The sequence below is a fragment of the Glycine max genome, chromosome 8 (assembly GCF_000004515.6).
Source record: "Glycine max cultivar Williams 82 chromosome 8, Glycine_max_v4.0, whole genome shotgun sequence".
NCBI lineage: Eukaryota > Viridiplantae > Streptophyta > Magnoliopsida > Fabales > Fabaceae > Glycine > Glycine max.
The window spans coordinates 47,000,864-47,014,626 of record NC_038244.2 but is presented as its reverse complement, the minus strand read 5'-3'; the positions used below and the strand labels follow the sequence as shown (position 1 = coordinate 47,014,626).

At 32.0% G+C, this 13,763-nt stretch overlaps 1 protein-coding gene and 1 pseudogene across 1 annotated transcript; both read right to left on the bottom strand.

The window, feature by feature from the left end:
- Window positions 1-4,971: 4,971 nt before the first annotated feature.
- LOC121175217 (ribulose bisphosphate carboxylase small chain 1, chloroplastic-like) lies at window positions 4,972-6,370 on the bottom strand (annotated as a pseudogene).
- A 2,007-nt stretch (window positions 6,371-8,377) lies between these two features.
- LOC100813518 (60S ribosomal protein L2, mitochondrial) lies at window positions 8,378-9,298 on the bottom strand. The gene has a single exon (XM_003532292.5). The coding sequence runs from the start codon at window positions 9,220-9,222 to the stop codon at window positions 8,608-8,610; it is 615 nt and encodes a 204-aa protein (XP_003532340.1). The 5' UTR covers window positions 9,223-9,298; the 3' UTR covers window positions 8,378-8,607.
- Window positions 9,299-13,763: the final 4,465 nt, after the last annotated feature.

The window sequence follows — 13,763 nt, the reverse complement described above, 5'->3', positions numbered from 1 at the left end:
TCTACTATAGTTTGGCATCCATTAAAGAGAGGAAGGAGTTTTTTTTTTTTCACCATCGTCCTTTTCGCTCTCTTCTTTTTCGTGATAGAATGGTCTAGTTTCATTTAAAAAAAAAATCATAAATAGGACTAGAAATAGGGTAGATCAAACTAAACAATGGTAGGTTGAACTTGACTTTGATTAAAAATATTTTGTCCAAGTTTGACATATTAATCTATCATAAATCTTTTTTAAAAGTCTAGTCCCATTTATATAAAAGTCTTGTCTATCTTACAAGTTTGTTTAAGGATATGCTTTGTCATAATTAGAGTTAAATTTAAGTATCAGACTTTATAAAAATTAAGTTTAACTCATTAATATGATATAAATATATTTTAAGATCTAATTTGGAATTTATAATAACTGATTTAAAAACATATTTGCAATAAAACCTCTAAATAAAATATAAATTTATCTTCTATAAACTCTAATATTGCTTTAATTAGTAATGAGTAGCTGATAATTTGAAATTTTATTTAATTAGCAGTTTATGTATATTAATGATTGTTTAAATTCTTAATTGGTAATTAAGAGATCAAAGTAAGAGAGAAATATAGAAAATTAATAAAGACTACGTAATTATTATTAATTACAGTATAGGAAAAAAACAATTTCTTTGGCCAAAACTCCAAAGTTACTTTAATTAGTGTCGAGTAGCTGATAATTTGAAATTGTATTTAATTAGTATTTATATATTAATAATTATCTTAATTTATAATTAATTAATGTAAAGACAAAAATATTACAGTAATCAACTTACATTACACGATTCAAGGAAATCATATTTAAAGCTAACCCATCACAAAAAAAAAACTATCTTTTTCAAAAATTCTTAATTTAAGTAATTTACTTATGTACGCAAACGATATGTGTGGGTCCATATCTAGTTTCTTCTAAGTTACAAGGTATAATGGATGGACTTAATTTGTTATGATTGTTTTAATCCTTTAAAGATTTTGTATTTTTTATTTTAGTCACGGGCTCATTGCTACTATAGCATCAACTATTGATGGAACAATAATATTAATAATCTATTAACTTGTTACGCCACTAAATTATGTTGATAAATTATGTTGATAAATTATGTTTTTAAGTCTCTTATCAACTAATCTCACATATACTGATTTTGTAATTTGTCTCTATCTTTTTCGTTGAAATGTATTTATGAGAATTTTGTATTCGGATTAGAGTACCCTTTTACTTTATTTATTTTGTTTGTAAAATCAATTATACAATTTAGAAGGACCAACCCAATAGAAAGGGGACCTAAAGAAAACTCTTCTTTGTTTAGAATGGGTTGTGTACTATTTAAGAATGCAAAAAAAAGCTAATAAATATCTTGACCTTTTTTTTTTTTTTTTACCAAAATGGTTAATTTTGCAAAACTATTTATGAATGTTTTAGAAAGCTATTTACCTGTAGAGTGATCTTTCCCAGTTAGGATTTAGGAGGGGCTATTCTGAGTGACGCTTTATGTTTTTTGTTTGTTTTGTAACAAGAGATGTCACCTTGATTGACTCCTTCTTTTAAGTGTTTTGTCAATACAAGAAGTGTCACCATGTGTGTAGCCAACAAGAGGCATCACCCGAGTATATTTCACCTCCCTCTTTTCCTCCTTCAATTTCATGCTCTCCTTCCTTCTCTCTTTCTTTTTTTTCCTCCATTGAAATTTCCTCTCTTAAGTTTCTTATTTAGGACACTCTCTTTGTGGTGAAACTCTTTCTTCCATGGCTTATTTCCTAGTGGATGACACTTCCTCTCACCTCTTCTCCTTTATCTTTCGCTGCATCTCCATGGTGAAAAATTATTATTGAAGAACCTTATTGAAGGATAGAAGTTTCACAAACAAACTTCCATCAAGTGCTCTCTAAAATAGGTATTTAACCTCAATCAAGTTGACTTTAAAAAAGAAAAACCACAATAAATACTTATTTAATGACTAAATATCATGTGAACATTTTCACTCAAAATAATCGTGTTTGGTTCAATTCTTCTTACTTTTTATTGATGCTTTCATTAATTTTTATTTTTTTATATTAAATTTTTAAATAAAAAGAGTGATAGTTTTATATTTATTAGAGAAAGCAAAAAAAAAAAAAACTTAAATGAAACAAGTTCTAAGTAGTTTTTGGTATATTTGTTGTTTTCAATTTTTGTTGTTTTCTATGGGGTGGGGTGGGTGTGGGCATGGGTGTGTGCTCATTAATGGAAAAAATGTCATATTATTGCCTCTTATTAATTTTTTAAAAGAAAATGATGATAAAATTTCATAATATCCTAAACCCAAAAAATGATATTTTTATAGTTATTAATTTCAATGTATAAGTTTAAAATAAAAATATACAATAAATCAAATATCATAATTTTTTTAAAAAAAAGAACCAAAAAAAATGTACAAAATGACTAAGGAGTTGTATGTTGTATTTCATAAAAAAAATTTAACGTCAACTTTTCTTTTGCAGAATCGCCTTGGTCGACACACATACACACACTTTTACATGGAAGGTAATGCAAGAGTTGAAGCCTGCCTTTCTCATGGTGTTGGTGCAGGTTTCATATGCTTTTACGAGTGTGCTTTACAAGCTCGCCATAAATGATGGAATGGCGTTAGAGTAGCCAGTACCTACCGTCTCATTTTCGGAGCTGCTTACTCTTATTTTCGAAAGGTGGATTCACATTCCCGTGGCATGTTAATAGCTACAAAATTACATAATATGTATTCTGTGGTCCTTTGGCAAAAATCTAAATGATCTTGATGTTTAAAACAGAACGAACAGACCAAAGTTGACGTGGAGGGTACTTTTGATGTCATTTTTTTGCGGCCTATTTGGGTATGGTTGATGTAAACTCTTCGGTACGGTCTTCACACTTGAACGTTCTTTATTATGATTATTGGGCATGTATACATGTTCCTAAAATAATTGTGTATTGAAATTAGTTATTACCAAAACTAATAGTTATTTATTTATAATATAAACAGAGGAAGTTTATTCCTAAACCTTTGGCTTTGGTATCAGCAACATATGCTTACGCTATTTTTAATCTGGTTCCTGCAATCACTTTTGTCCTCTCCATCTTGTGCGGGTACGTACGTTTTATATTTTTATTTTTCATGGAAGAGAGTTAATTTAATTATTGCAGTACTAATTAACTCTTATATGTAATTTTGTAGCTACGAAAACTTAAATGTGCGAACCGCAGCAGGAAAGGCTAAGGTGTTAGGAACGATACTGGGAATTAACGGGTCAATGCTGCCCTCATTTTTTAAAGGGGTGAAAATTAATATTTGGAACTTTCACATTAATCTTTTGCATAGTCATCTAGGAATGCAAACTCCAAAAACAGAATGGCTGCAGGGAACTGTGACCTCTGGATTTGTGATTATTGCCACAACAGGGTGTGTAAGGAAGAGAGGTCCATTGTATGCATCTGTTTTCAACCCCCTTTACCTTGTGCTCGTGGCTTAGCTTGCTGCTACCGTCTTATTACAAGTGCACCTATACGTAGGTTTTCCTCTCTTCTCTTCCTTATTTATCAAAGCTTAATAGGATATGAATTCCTAGAATGCAACGTAATTGTCAAAGCAGCACAAACAAATGATTATATTTCCATAAAATCATGATTTTTTAGTTTAGTAATAAATCAATCAAATATTGACATTTTTTCGTATCCTAATCTTTTCTGTAGAATGTTTACTAATGCTCACTCAACTTTACTTCTTAATTAATAATACCAAAAGATGAGAATAATAATACCAATGGAATGTAATCTTTGACTAAAAAAGTTATAAAAAAAATTCACATGCATCAGTCTCACCTTTAATTTGCGGCTATTTTAGACTGAAGTTTGCAAAGTATTTTTTTTTCAAATTTTAAAATTCCAATGCTTCAAATAAAAAAAGAAAAAATGTTTTATTTTAGTATTAATATTTATTCTAAAGTAATTCTTGTAATTTATAAATTAGTTATATTTTATGAGTAAATGGAGATTACAAACTAAACCACGACTGGAGCTATAAGAAATTAAATACTTTTTTTTGAGTTATAAAAAATGCGTTTTACGAAAATGTAGGATTTATGAGAGTCTGGGGCTTTAATTTTTCTTAATTTTAAGTTGCGGGGCCATGTTGTGCTAGCTTGCAGTCACCACATGAACATAACCTTAACTGAGTCAGAGACGGATTTACTGCAGTCCGCAAAACTTATATCAATAATCTTCCCAAAGAACAATTTCTTAAATATTTTTTCCTCCACAAAATTTGTGAAAAGAAATTTAAACTTGACCACAATTTTTAAATTTGAAAATAAGCTAAAGAAATTAGTCTTAAGTCATTAAAAAGTCAATTAGCTAAACGAAACTTCTTATCTGTTTCTTTCTCTTATTGCAGTCTTTTCCACAAATACTGCTATCAAATGGGCCCATTATTTAATATTTAATCCAAAGTTAAATGCACGGATCGAGACACTATTATGTATATCAAACCTCACAAACTCCACACAGCTAAATGATTAACCAGTTAGCTAGTAATCCATGATAGCAGCTACGAGTTCCAAGTAAAAAAGAAAGGATTTGGATCTCTCAATATTGAGTAACAGGATATGGATATAGTCACCTTATAGCTAGAGAGAAAGATATAATAAGTAACATGACTCACTATGATTGGTTCCAGGACCCTCTAATTATATGTAATAAAAGTTATAGTCTTCTATCAACAACGTGATCATATCATGCTGTTTACTAATAAGAGAGAAATCAAATTCAAAAAAGAATTAGAAGTGGATTTCAGATTATTTATCAGCCAATGATCAGATTCTAACAAATATTGGGATTCTGATGGTTCAAGAAAAAAGGTTTTTGGTAAGTAACAAATTAGAGAACTTGATCAAATCCAACTGTATTTGGCTTTATGTTGAATTTGGATTCGTGTGGTCCTTGCAAGACTACAATTATGATTTGTATGTTGCGGAAAGGAGTGAAGAAATGTCCCAAACAAATTAAATGCTAGCATATCAATGAAATTGTAGCAGACTGGACAAGTAACTACTTGTTTTTAATTAAGAACATGCTGAAGTTGTAAGAGTTATTTGGTGTTGAAAGTTCAGTAGCTACATGGAAACAGGAGTATAAATTGAACATATTTACTTCACGTTGGATTGGATTGGATTGAACGCTTATTCTTAAGTTCAAAGTTACAGTTATTAGTTAGGGAGCACCTTTTTCTACTTATGTTCTTATTTCTAGCCTTTTGCTTTTGTACTGTTGGATAGTTTATATCCTTTAACATAAGCACTCCGTTTTTGGCCTCATCAACCTCCTTCAACACCTGAGCTGAGTCTGTGCACCCAAACATTGGTAGCTTCCATCATGGTATCCAGGTGATCGGTGGTTCTCACGGTACACAAAACCTTTCGGCACTCTCACACCAAATGAAACCATCAAAATTCAAAACCAATGTAGAGTTGCATTGAAACTAATTAATTCACCTCCAACTCGAATTCCAAGCAAGGAATCCATCCATCTTCCTTTAACAATTGCTCTCGTGTAAGTGGTGGCAGATAGGATAGAGTCTCAAACTTCTTCTTGCCAATCGGAGGCCATACCTGGTAGTAGAGGGTTATAGTTAGTTAATAAACTTTTATTTGCATTGTGTGTTGATGCATTGTACTCTTCCAGTGTTGCTTGCGATAGAGGTAATGTCATAGTTAGTTTTTCTAACTGGGAAGCCAGCCATAGACTTGAGGCCAGTAAATGGAGCCACCATGCTGCCCCGGTTAACGGTGGTAACAGCTGGGGAGGACATCATAGAGGAAGCCATTTCTTTTTCCCTTATCAGCTTCTACTCACACTCTGATAGCTGTTTGTTTGTTTGAGATGCAAACCTTCTACTCGAAAACTTGCTGTATATAGAGACCAAATGACCTCAAAAAACTGAGGGGATTGACTGGTGCCTAATCTCAACCGTTGGATTGTGAAAATGATTGCATTGCAGCATATTAGCCACACCAGAATGGAAAATTTTGAATGCTGGCCTTATGGAATTTTGTGACCATCCCTTCTTCACAAATACTCCATCTATCATATAAGGCATGGGTTAAGCTAAATGACATTTCAGGGTAGGAAAAATTCAATGGAAAGAACCTTCTCAAGTCTCAACTGACAGTCTCTTGCCCTTTTTGTTGGGTAGTAGTTGAGAAATGTGCTTCTTTCTTCACTAGTGCATGCATGGCAAAATCCTTTCTACATTTCCCTCAAAAGCAAAGTCTAAAGTGGATAAGCAAAATGAAATATGAAGCCAGAGCAAGAAGAATTGACTGATTAGACTCCATACCGTTCATAGTTGTTTAATGGACAAGCTTATATGTGGAAATTGGAAAACAACGATCATGACCGATCATTATGTGATTGATAAACTTTAGCAAACCATACAATGAAAACCAAAATTGTAAATCATAAGACAGCCTTAACTTGCATGATTACAACTTACAAATATCAGAAGTGACGTATTTTCAGGTACCCTCTCTCCCACTCCCTTCTTGATTCAACCAAATTGAAACTCAGAAATGAAGCTGGCACCTGAAGACAAATTGCATTATGTGACAATTTTTTCCTTTAAAATATAAGGACCAGTTAGCGAAATAAAATCTAGACCTTTAGATTGTTTTGTCTTTTCATCTCAGCTTTAAATTACTTTGGTTGGAGTATGGAAGTTTAATCCGTCATGCAGGCTTAAAGATCTTGTGTGGGCTGGGAAGAGGTTTCAAGAGATGCCTCGGTTGTTTTGCTTGATTTAAACTGTGACAAGATCGTTCCAAGAAATGGCAAGAGGAAACCATGCATAACTCACACCGCGGACCCAAGTTTACGTCATACAAACAACTCTTTAATGCAACATATTTCATTCATAATAATTATGAGATGATGTGTCTCTGAACTGACAATATAGTCATCTCTCATTTACTGGAGAATGTAAGAGTGAATTAGCAGACCGGAAGAAGCCATTACTTGTGTGGGGGAGGCCACAGCCCTATATAAGTTACAAGAGATGAAACATGCAAGAGGCTGGTTTTCAGAGTAAGATCAAATTGTTAATTAGAATTATTAGATTGGGCTTAATTGCTTGAGTATAAATCTGGCACGTGTTAGAGAGAAAAAAAAAACTTCGTACCCCATTGCCCAGAGGCTCTTCGCTATGCGAAGGTATGGGGGAGGGATACTGTACGCAGCCTTACCCTTGCATATGCAAAGAGGCTGTTTCCGGATTCGAACCCATGACCAACAGGTCATCAAGGCACAACTTTACCGTGAGAAAATTGATTTGGCAGAGAATAATGGAAGAAATTTTGTGGAGGGGGCTTTCTTCACTTTTCCCTTCATATCAGACCCACCCAATTTGAAGCTCCAGTTTCTTGAGGTCAACAAGTTTAATAAGCCACCCGAACTGGGGTTACCTGACTGGTTAGACCAACCAGCCCAAACCTGTTAGTTAGCTATATATACCTAACTACCTTAATCAAATTCCTCAAAGAACTAATCAGTAATCATCGCAAATTTGATGAAACAACGATCTATTCACCAAAAACCTTTATATTAGAGTAGTGGCATCAGGACGTTAGCAGCAGCCAGTAGTAGCATTTGATTTCCTATTAGTTTCTTTCTCCTGCGGGATAGAAACATGATCCACATATATTTCATTTTTTGACTTTACTTTTTCGGCACATAACAAGGTCCAAGACTACACAATTATATTCCCAGCAATGAAATTTTCAGGTATACAACACCAAAAATGTTTTACTTACATGAGTAAATTATTCATGGGAATATTTTAAAAATCCAAGAAACAAGTTGGTGTGGGAATGAAGTTACTAGCTGGGTTACAAGATAATTTCCAATATTCCTGAGGGAACACGCACCCCTCAACATGAAAATGAACACACAGGAATGTCATATTCCTAAGTTCACATTCCCGGAGCTTGAAAGTTGAAACAAACACAATAAGTGCAAGGGGAGTCATAATTAGAAAACACGTTCAATCGAGGTTTCTACACATATAGCCGAAATACTGCCATACAGTTAATTTCTTAGTTCCAATTGGCATACTTATGAAATTTCAGTTAAAAAATAACTGATACAATTAAAAGAAGACATCTCTGGCTAAATATTAACTCACAAACATTGCTCCTACTAATCCAAATGAGAAATAAACTGGTAAGTCCTTTCATCAATCACTCGAAACAGGATGATGGAAATGACACAGTCATCTATTCTGTTCCGATCTTTAAATTTCAACGAAATAAAAAGAATCAGTCTTAATAACTATCTATTCCAAAGACACTGATTATTTCCAGTTCAGAAAAACAACAATAATCATTCAGCTCCTCTCTCAATTTCACTAGAGTCACCAATAAAGTCCAGTGCAAATGACCTTAACACTAAACAGCATTCACCAATCCATGGTTCATGCCTCAACATTCAGAGAAACACAACCTCAACTAGCAATTAATCCTTTTAAAAAAAAAAGCGAGAGAGATTATAAGTTTAGTTTTACAATTCTGAACACCATCAGTCAACTCAACGAGCAATGCTTTGCCACGAAATCGCTGCTTTACGTTTGTTCCTATGCGCCCACGCGTCGCTATTCCTTCTCCAATGCCGAACCTCCAACGTCTCCTCCCCTCTCGCACGCTGCGCGAAGAACGGAGCCCTCGCCGCCGCAACCGCGAACCTCGGAATTCCGAGCGAAGAAACCGATTCCGATTCTGATCCCTTGGCCTTGGACGCCAACGCAGACAGAAAAAGCTCTCTGGAGGATGTTCCAGCGTGAGTGTGCGGCAGCATCGAATTGAGAGCGAAAACGCCGCGAATGCTGTTAGCGTCGTTAGTGGCGGGATCGAGATGGAGGAGCTTGGGCGAAGCGGCGTTGGCGGAGGCAGCGCGGCGGCGACGGTGATGGACGCCTTCGATCCAGCGAACGAGGGCGATTTTGGAGGAGCGGTTAGGGTCGTACTCGATCCTTTCGACGACGCCGAGAGAAGAAGCGGTATTCCGTTTGTGATCGACGGTTCGTTGCAAGCGCTTGGCTCCGCCGCCGCGGTGGAAGGACGTTATGCGCCCCGCCGAGTTGCGACCGGCGGTCTTGCCGGTTCCGAAGGTGAACTGCCTCAGTGCTCTCTTCACGCCAGACATTTTTTCTTCTTTCAGCTTAGGGTTCGTCAATCTCGTTTCCTACTCTTACACTCTTTTCTTCAGGTTAGCGTTATTCAGAGTAAAATAATTCTAATTACCTATATATATATATTCAATCTCTGTATTTTCATTTACGTGTTACTTTAATTTTTTAATAGTTTAACAATTATAAAATATTTATATTAAAAAAGATTAAATTATAATTTTGGTCTCTATATAATTCTATTCTAAAAAAAAAAGATATTTTTAATAAAAATTGAAATTTTTATTTTTTATTCATAAATATAAAAATAAATTATTAATTCACTTATTTTTTTTAATTAAATACTTTAACATTATGTTTTATGTATTATTAGTTATATGAATTATTAATTTTTTAAAATCATCAAAATTAATAAATAAAAAAATATTTAATATATAAATATTTTTAATTTTATTTTATATCATTTTATATATTTTTATTTTGAATAGTGTAATATGTAAATTATTTACATGATTTTTCTGTAAATTAATTTTAATATACAGATTATATAACAAAAAAAAAACAATGGAACACACAAGATGTAGTAATAAAGTTGTTTTTTTAATTAGTTTTAATTAAATACATTAAGTACTTTTCATTTTTCGTTTTATACATTCTTATTAAATTTTTTTATTAGATTTTTCTTAATTTCTAAATGAACTTTAAAGGAAAAAGAATCAGTTTTAATTATTAAAAAACTATAAAAATTAAATGAAAACAATTAAAATAAGGTAGACCAAAATCATTTTACAATTAAGCTAAGTTATTTTTATTAATATTATTATTTATTAAACAATAAAGCATTAAAAATTTACTTTTGTTTTAAAAATATTAAAATTAATTACTAATATGGATTATTAAAATATTACTAGTATTTATTTATTCAGTGACTTAAAATATAAGTATAAATGTTATATCAAAGAATATAACATCTTGACATTTTTTTTATTTTTTATGATAAGTTGTTTCATTTTAAGATAAGATAATACAAACATATATTAAGGAGATTTAATTCAGTTGGTTAAATATGATATATAAATATTATAAATTTTTTTATACTTGCTACATATAAAAAAGACAATACAAAAATATTTTCATGAGAAATTCACTATTAAAAAATAAAGACTTTTAACAGTTTTAACTATTTTATTGTAGCAATTTTAATCACTAGACATTTAAATGCTATAAAACAATAAGATATTTTGTTTTTTTGGCAAGTTCGGGGATAACATACCCCAATGAGAAACTTTATTTAAAATCCACAAGAAAATTGAGTATCAATTACATCAACCACAATAAAACTAGTTAGAAAAGGGGGAAATAAAAAAATGTTAACATCTCTCTGACTACTCGACAAATCCTGTTTAGCAAGCGCATCATCGACATGGTTAGCCTCTTTGTAGATATGGCTCCAGGTGGAAGCTAACACCTTTGATGGAAAATTCTTAGATAGTCTCCACTACTAGAGAAGATACATGTGAATCAACAAAATATTATAGTAGATTTAAATTGTTATAATAAGTGAAAATTTTAATATTGTTAAAAAAAAAGCCTCTTATAAATGGACTTATAAGCTTTAGGCTAGAGCGGATCAATTAAGTCAAAATAAATTCAAGCCTAATTTTGGGCAATTGTTAAATATACCTCCCCATATTATTAAATATACCTCCTTTTTCATTTTTATTTGGTCAAATGACCAATTTCATGCTTTATCTTATTTGTTTAATTTATTTTGATCCTTTATCTTTTAGAAAGTTTAATTTGATCATTTATCTTTTAAAATTGATTCAAAATGATCCTTCTATCAATTTAAAGTTAATATTGTTAAATAATTTACAAATAACAACAACTTTTAACCAACACAAAATGAACAAACTCAAATTTTCAAATTAAAAATGACAAATCCTAATTCTCAGATTGAAAATCACAAAGTGAATGATAGGCAATTTTTCGTCCTCTTCAAGCTTCTTCCAAGGCAATCAGTACAACAACACTTCCATCTTAACACATGTCCTCTATTATGAGATTTTGAGAGTTTAAATATGGTGTTGCGTTTCAAATCCACAACATTCACATATCTGAGGGTCTTCTATTATGAAATTTGGGGCTTTATATTTTTATTTTTTTGTTTTTCAGATCAATATTCACAATTTTACGGCGTTTGCGCATTTGAATCACCATCTAGAATTTTTTGTTCCCAAACCTGGTGTTGTGTTTTTGACAAATTTGGGAATTAGGTTTTGGGTTAGGGTTAAGATTGGGGTGGCAAACATGGTGGTCGTGCACCACTAGTCTTGGTGAACTAGCCATGTTGTCAGTTCTGCCACCATAACAAAGTGGAGGAACTTGTGCAAATGAGAATTGTTTTGTGAGATAATGACTTCGTGGCGTGTGGATAAGAGGATCCACACAGGTTTCTAAAATGTAAGAGGTCATTGACGTTGTCGAGGAGAAGGAGGAGGAGGTTATGTGACTCGAGGTCCGAAGAGAGAGAGAGAAAGGAAGAATGATAATAGAGAAAAAGAGAGGGAGAAGATGAAGAGAAAAAACTTATATTTTGTAGTGATTTTTAGTCATTAATATCTTTATTTCATTAACAACATCAATTTTTAATGGATGGAATGACCATTTTGAATAATTTTTTAAAAATGACCGAAATGAATATTATAAAAAATAAAGGATCAAATTGAACCAAGCAAATAAGATAAAGGACTAAATATGTTATTTGACTTCTTTTTTATTTTTCCCCCTAAAAATACCTATTTCTACAACATAAGTGATAGATTGTTTCGATACCTTTTATAGGAGATTAGAAGGTGATATACTATTTCTTCTGTTTAGTCTCTTCAATAATCAGTAATATGAACTTTTTGGGTTTGATACTAAAGTAGTGGCAAACTTCTGAGAATGTGCTTGTTGATTATCCACACAAGTTGAGTTCATGTTGTGATTGTAAATTGGTCAGTTTCAGGAGGAAAGTAGCAAGTGGGAGGGAAACATATTGGTTATGTCAACTTCATTGAAGTGCTTCTGAAAAATTCCATTGAGTTAATAACTATTTGGTAAGAAAATATTGTGTTGGATATAATTGGTGTGCACTATTTTTGTGTATATAATGATTTAGATTTGGTTCGATTATTATTTTTAATAGTTGACTATTGATTGTCTTTTCTCTCTCTCATTAAAGCACTAATGGAACAATCTATTTCTAATGTAGGACCACTTCACAAAGCTTCTTGAAAATCATGCTAAAAATATAATTGCAGTGTGTAATTTTGTGGTGAAAAATATTTATGTGGTACTAACTGTAATGGTACCTCTAACTTAGTTAACCACTTGAAATCATGTTCTGAATTTTTGCATGCTATCCTTAATCACGCCAACCAAGATGTTAATGAAGCTCAAGATGTTTAGCTCTTTTAAGAACAAGGTATAAACTTAGAAGATTTCATTTAATTAAAAACAAAAACCCAATGACTTATGCAATATGACCATTGTACTAACAACATTGTTAATTGTTAGCTGAATAAGCAAATTGAGGTTTTGGTCTTTTAAAAGGAAGACTCCCCACTATGAAAGTTGAAAGTTGGAATTAGATGTTACGTGAAGATGCAAATTGACCATTGTTGTGAAAATTTAAAATGTAATTATTATTATGACATGTAATAACCTATGGGAGTAGTACATTACTAGGCTGCATATTTGGTGCCTTAAAACTTTTTTAAGCTTTACAGATTTAGTTTGTATTTGAACATCATTTACTCATCCAGTCATTTGATGTTTTATTTTTAGTTGATTTTTTAGTCTTCTAGCCATTTAATTTCAATTAATACAAAATTTTATGGACATTAAACAACAAAGAAAAAATTGAATGATAAAATTTGGCTTGACAATATGGGCCAAACCCAAATGAATAAATTAAGAATATGAAAAAAAAGTTTAAACTCTTGGTCCAACCCATTTGAACCTAATCGACTCACCCGTAACTCGCCCAACCCAAACCCACACAACTCGAAGACAAAAAGCGATCGAAGTGAGGCCTGTTTTGTAACTTATCGAATTGGCTTGGATTGCTTGAGTTGGCCCGAAACCCGCTCGAACCCGACCCATGCTCAACCTTACCAGCATGTATTATATTTTCTATAAACTTATTTGGGAGGAGGGGAATTAAAAAAAAAAAGGTATCTTAAAAAAAATATGGAAAAATATACTTAACAACTACCCTAATTTAATGGCTAAACCTAACTTACACATTAAACTAATTGAATCAACCTATCGAACTTGACTCATTTTAAAATCTCCAGTATTTAGGATAATAAACATTTTAGAAACAGTCCAACTATTTTTATCTTTATTTAGTTTATTTATTTATCTATATTTTTTAAAATTTGAGACAATGTCAATTATTATATTTTTAATTTATCATTTTTAACTAAATGTTTATTTCTACTTAATTCTGAAATATTTTATAGAGAGAAATGATAACGAGAATCATATTAAAAAGTTAAATAATATATAA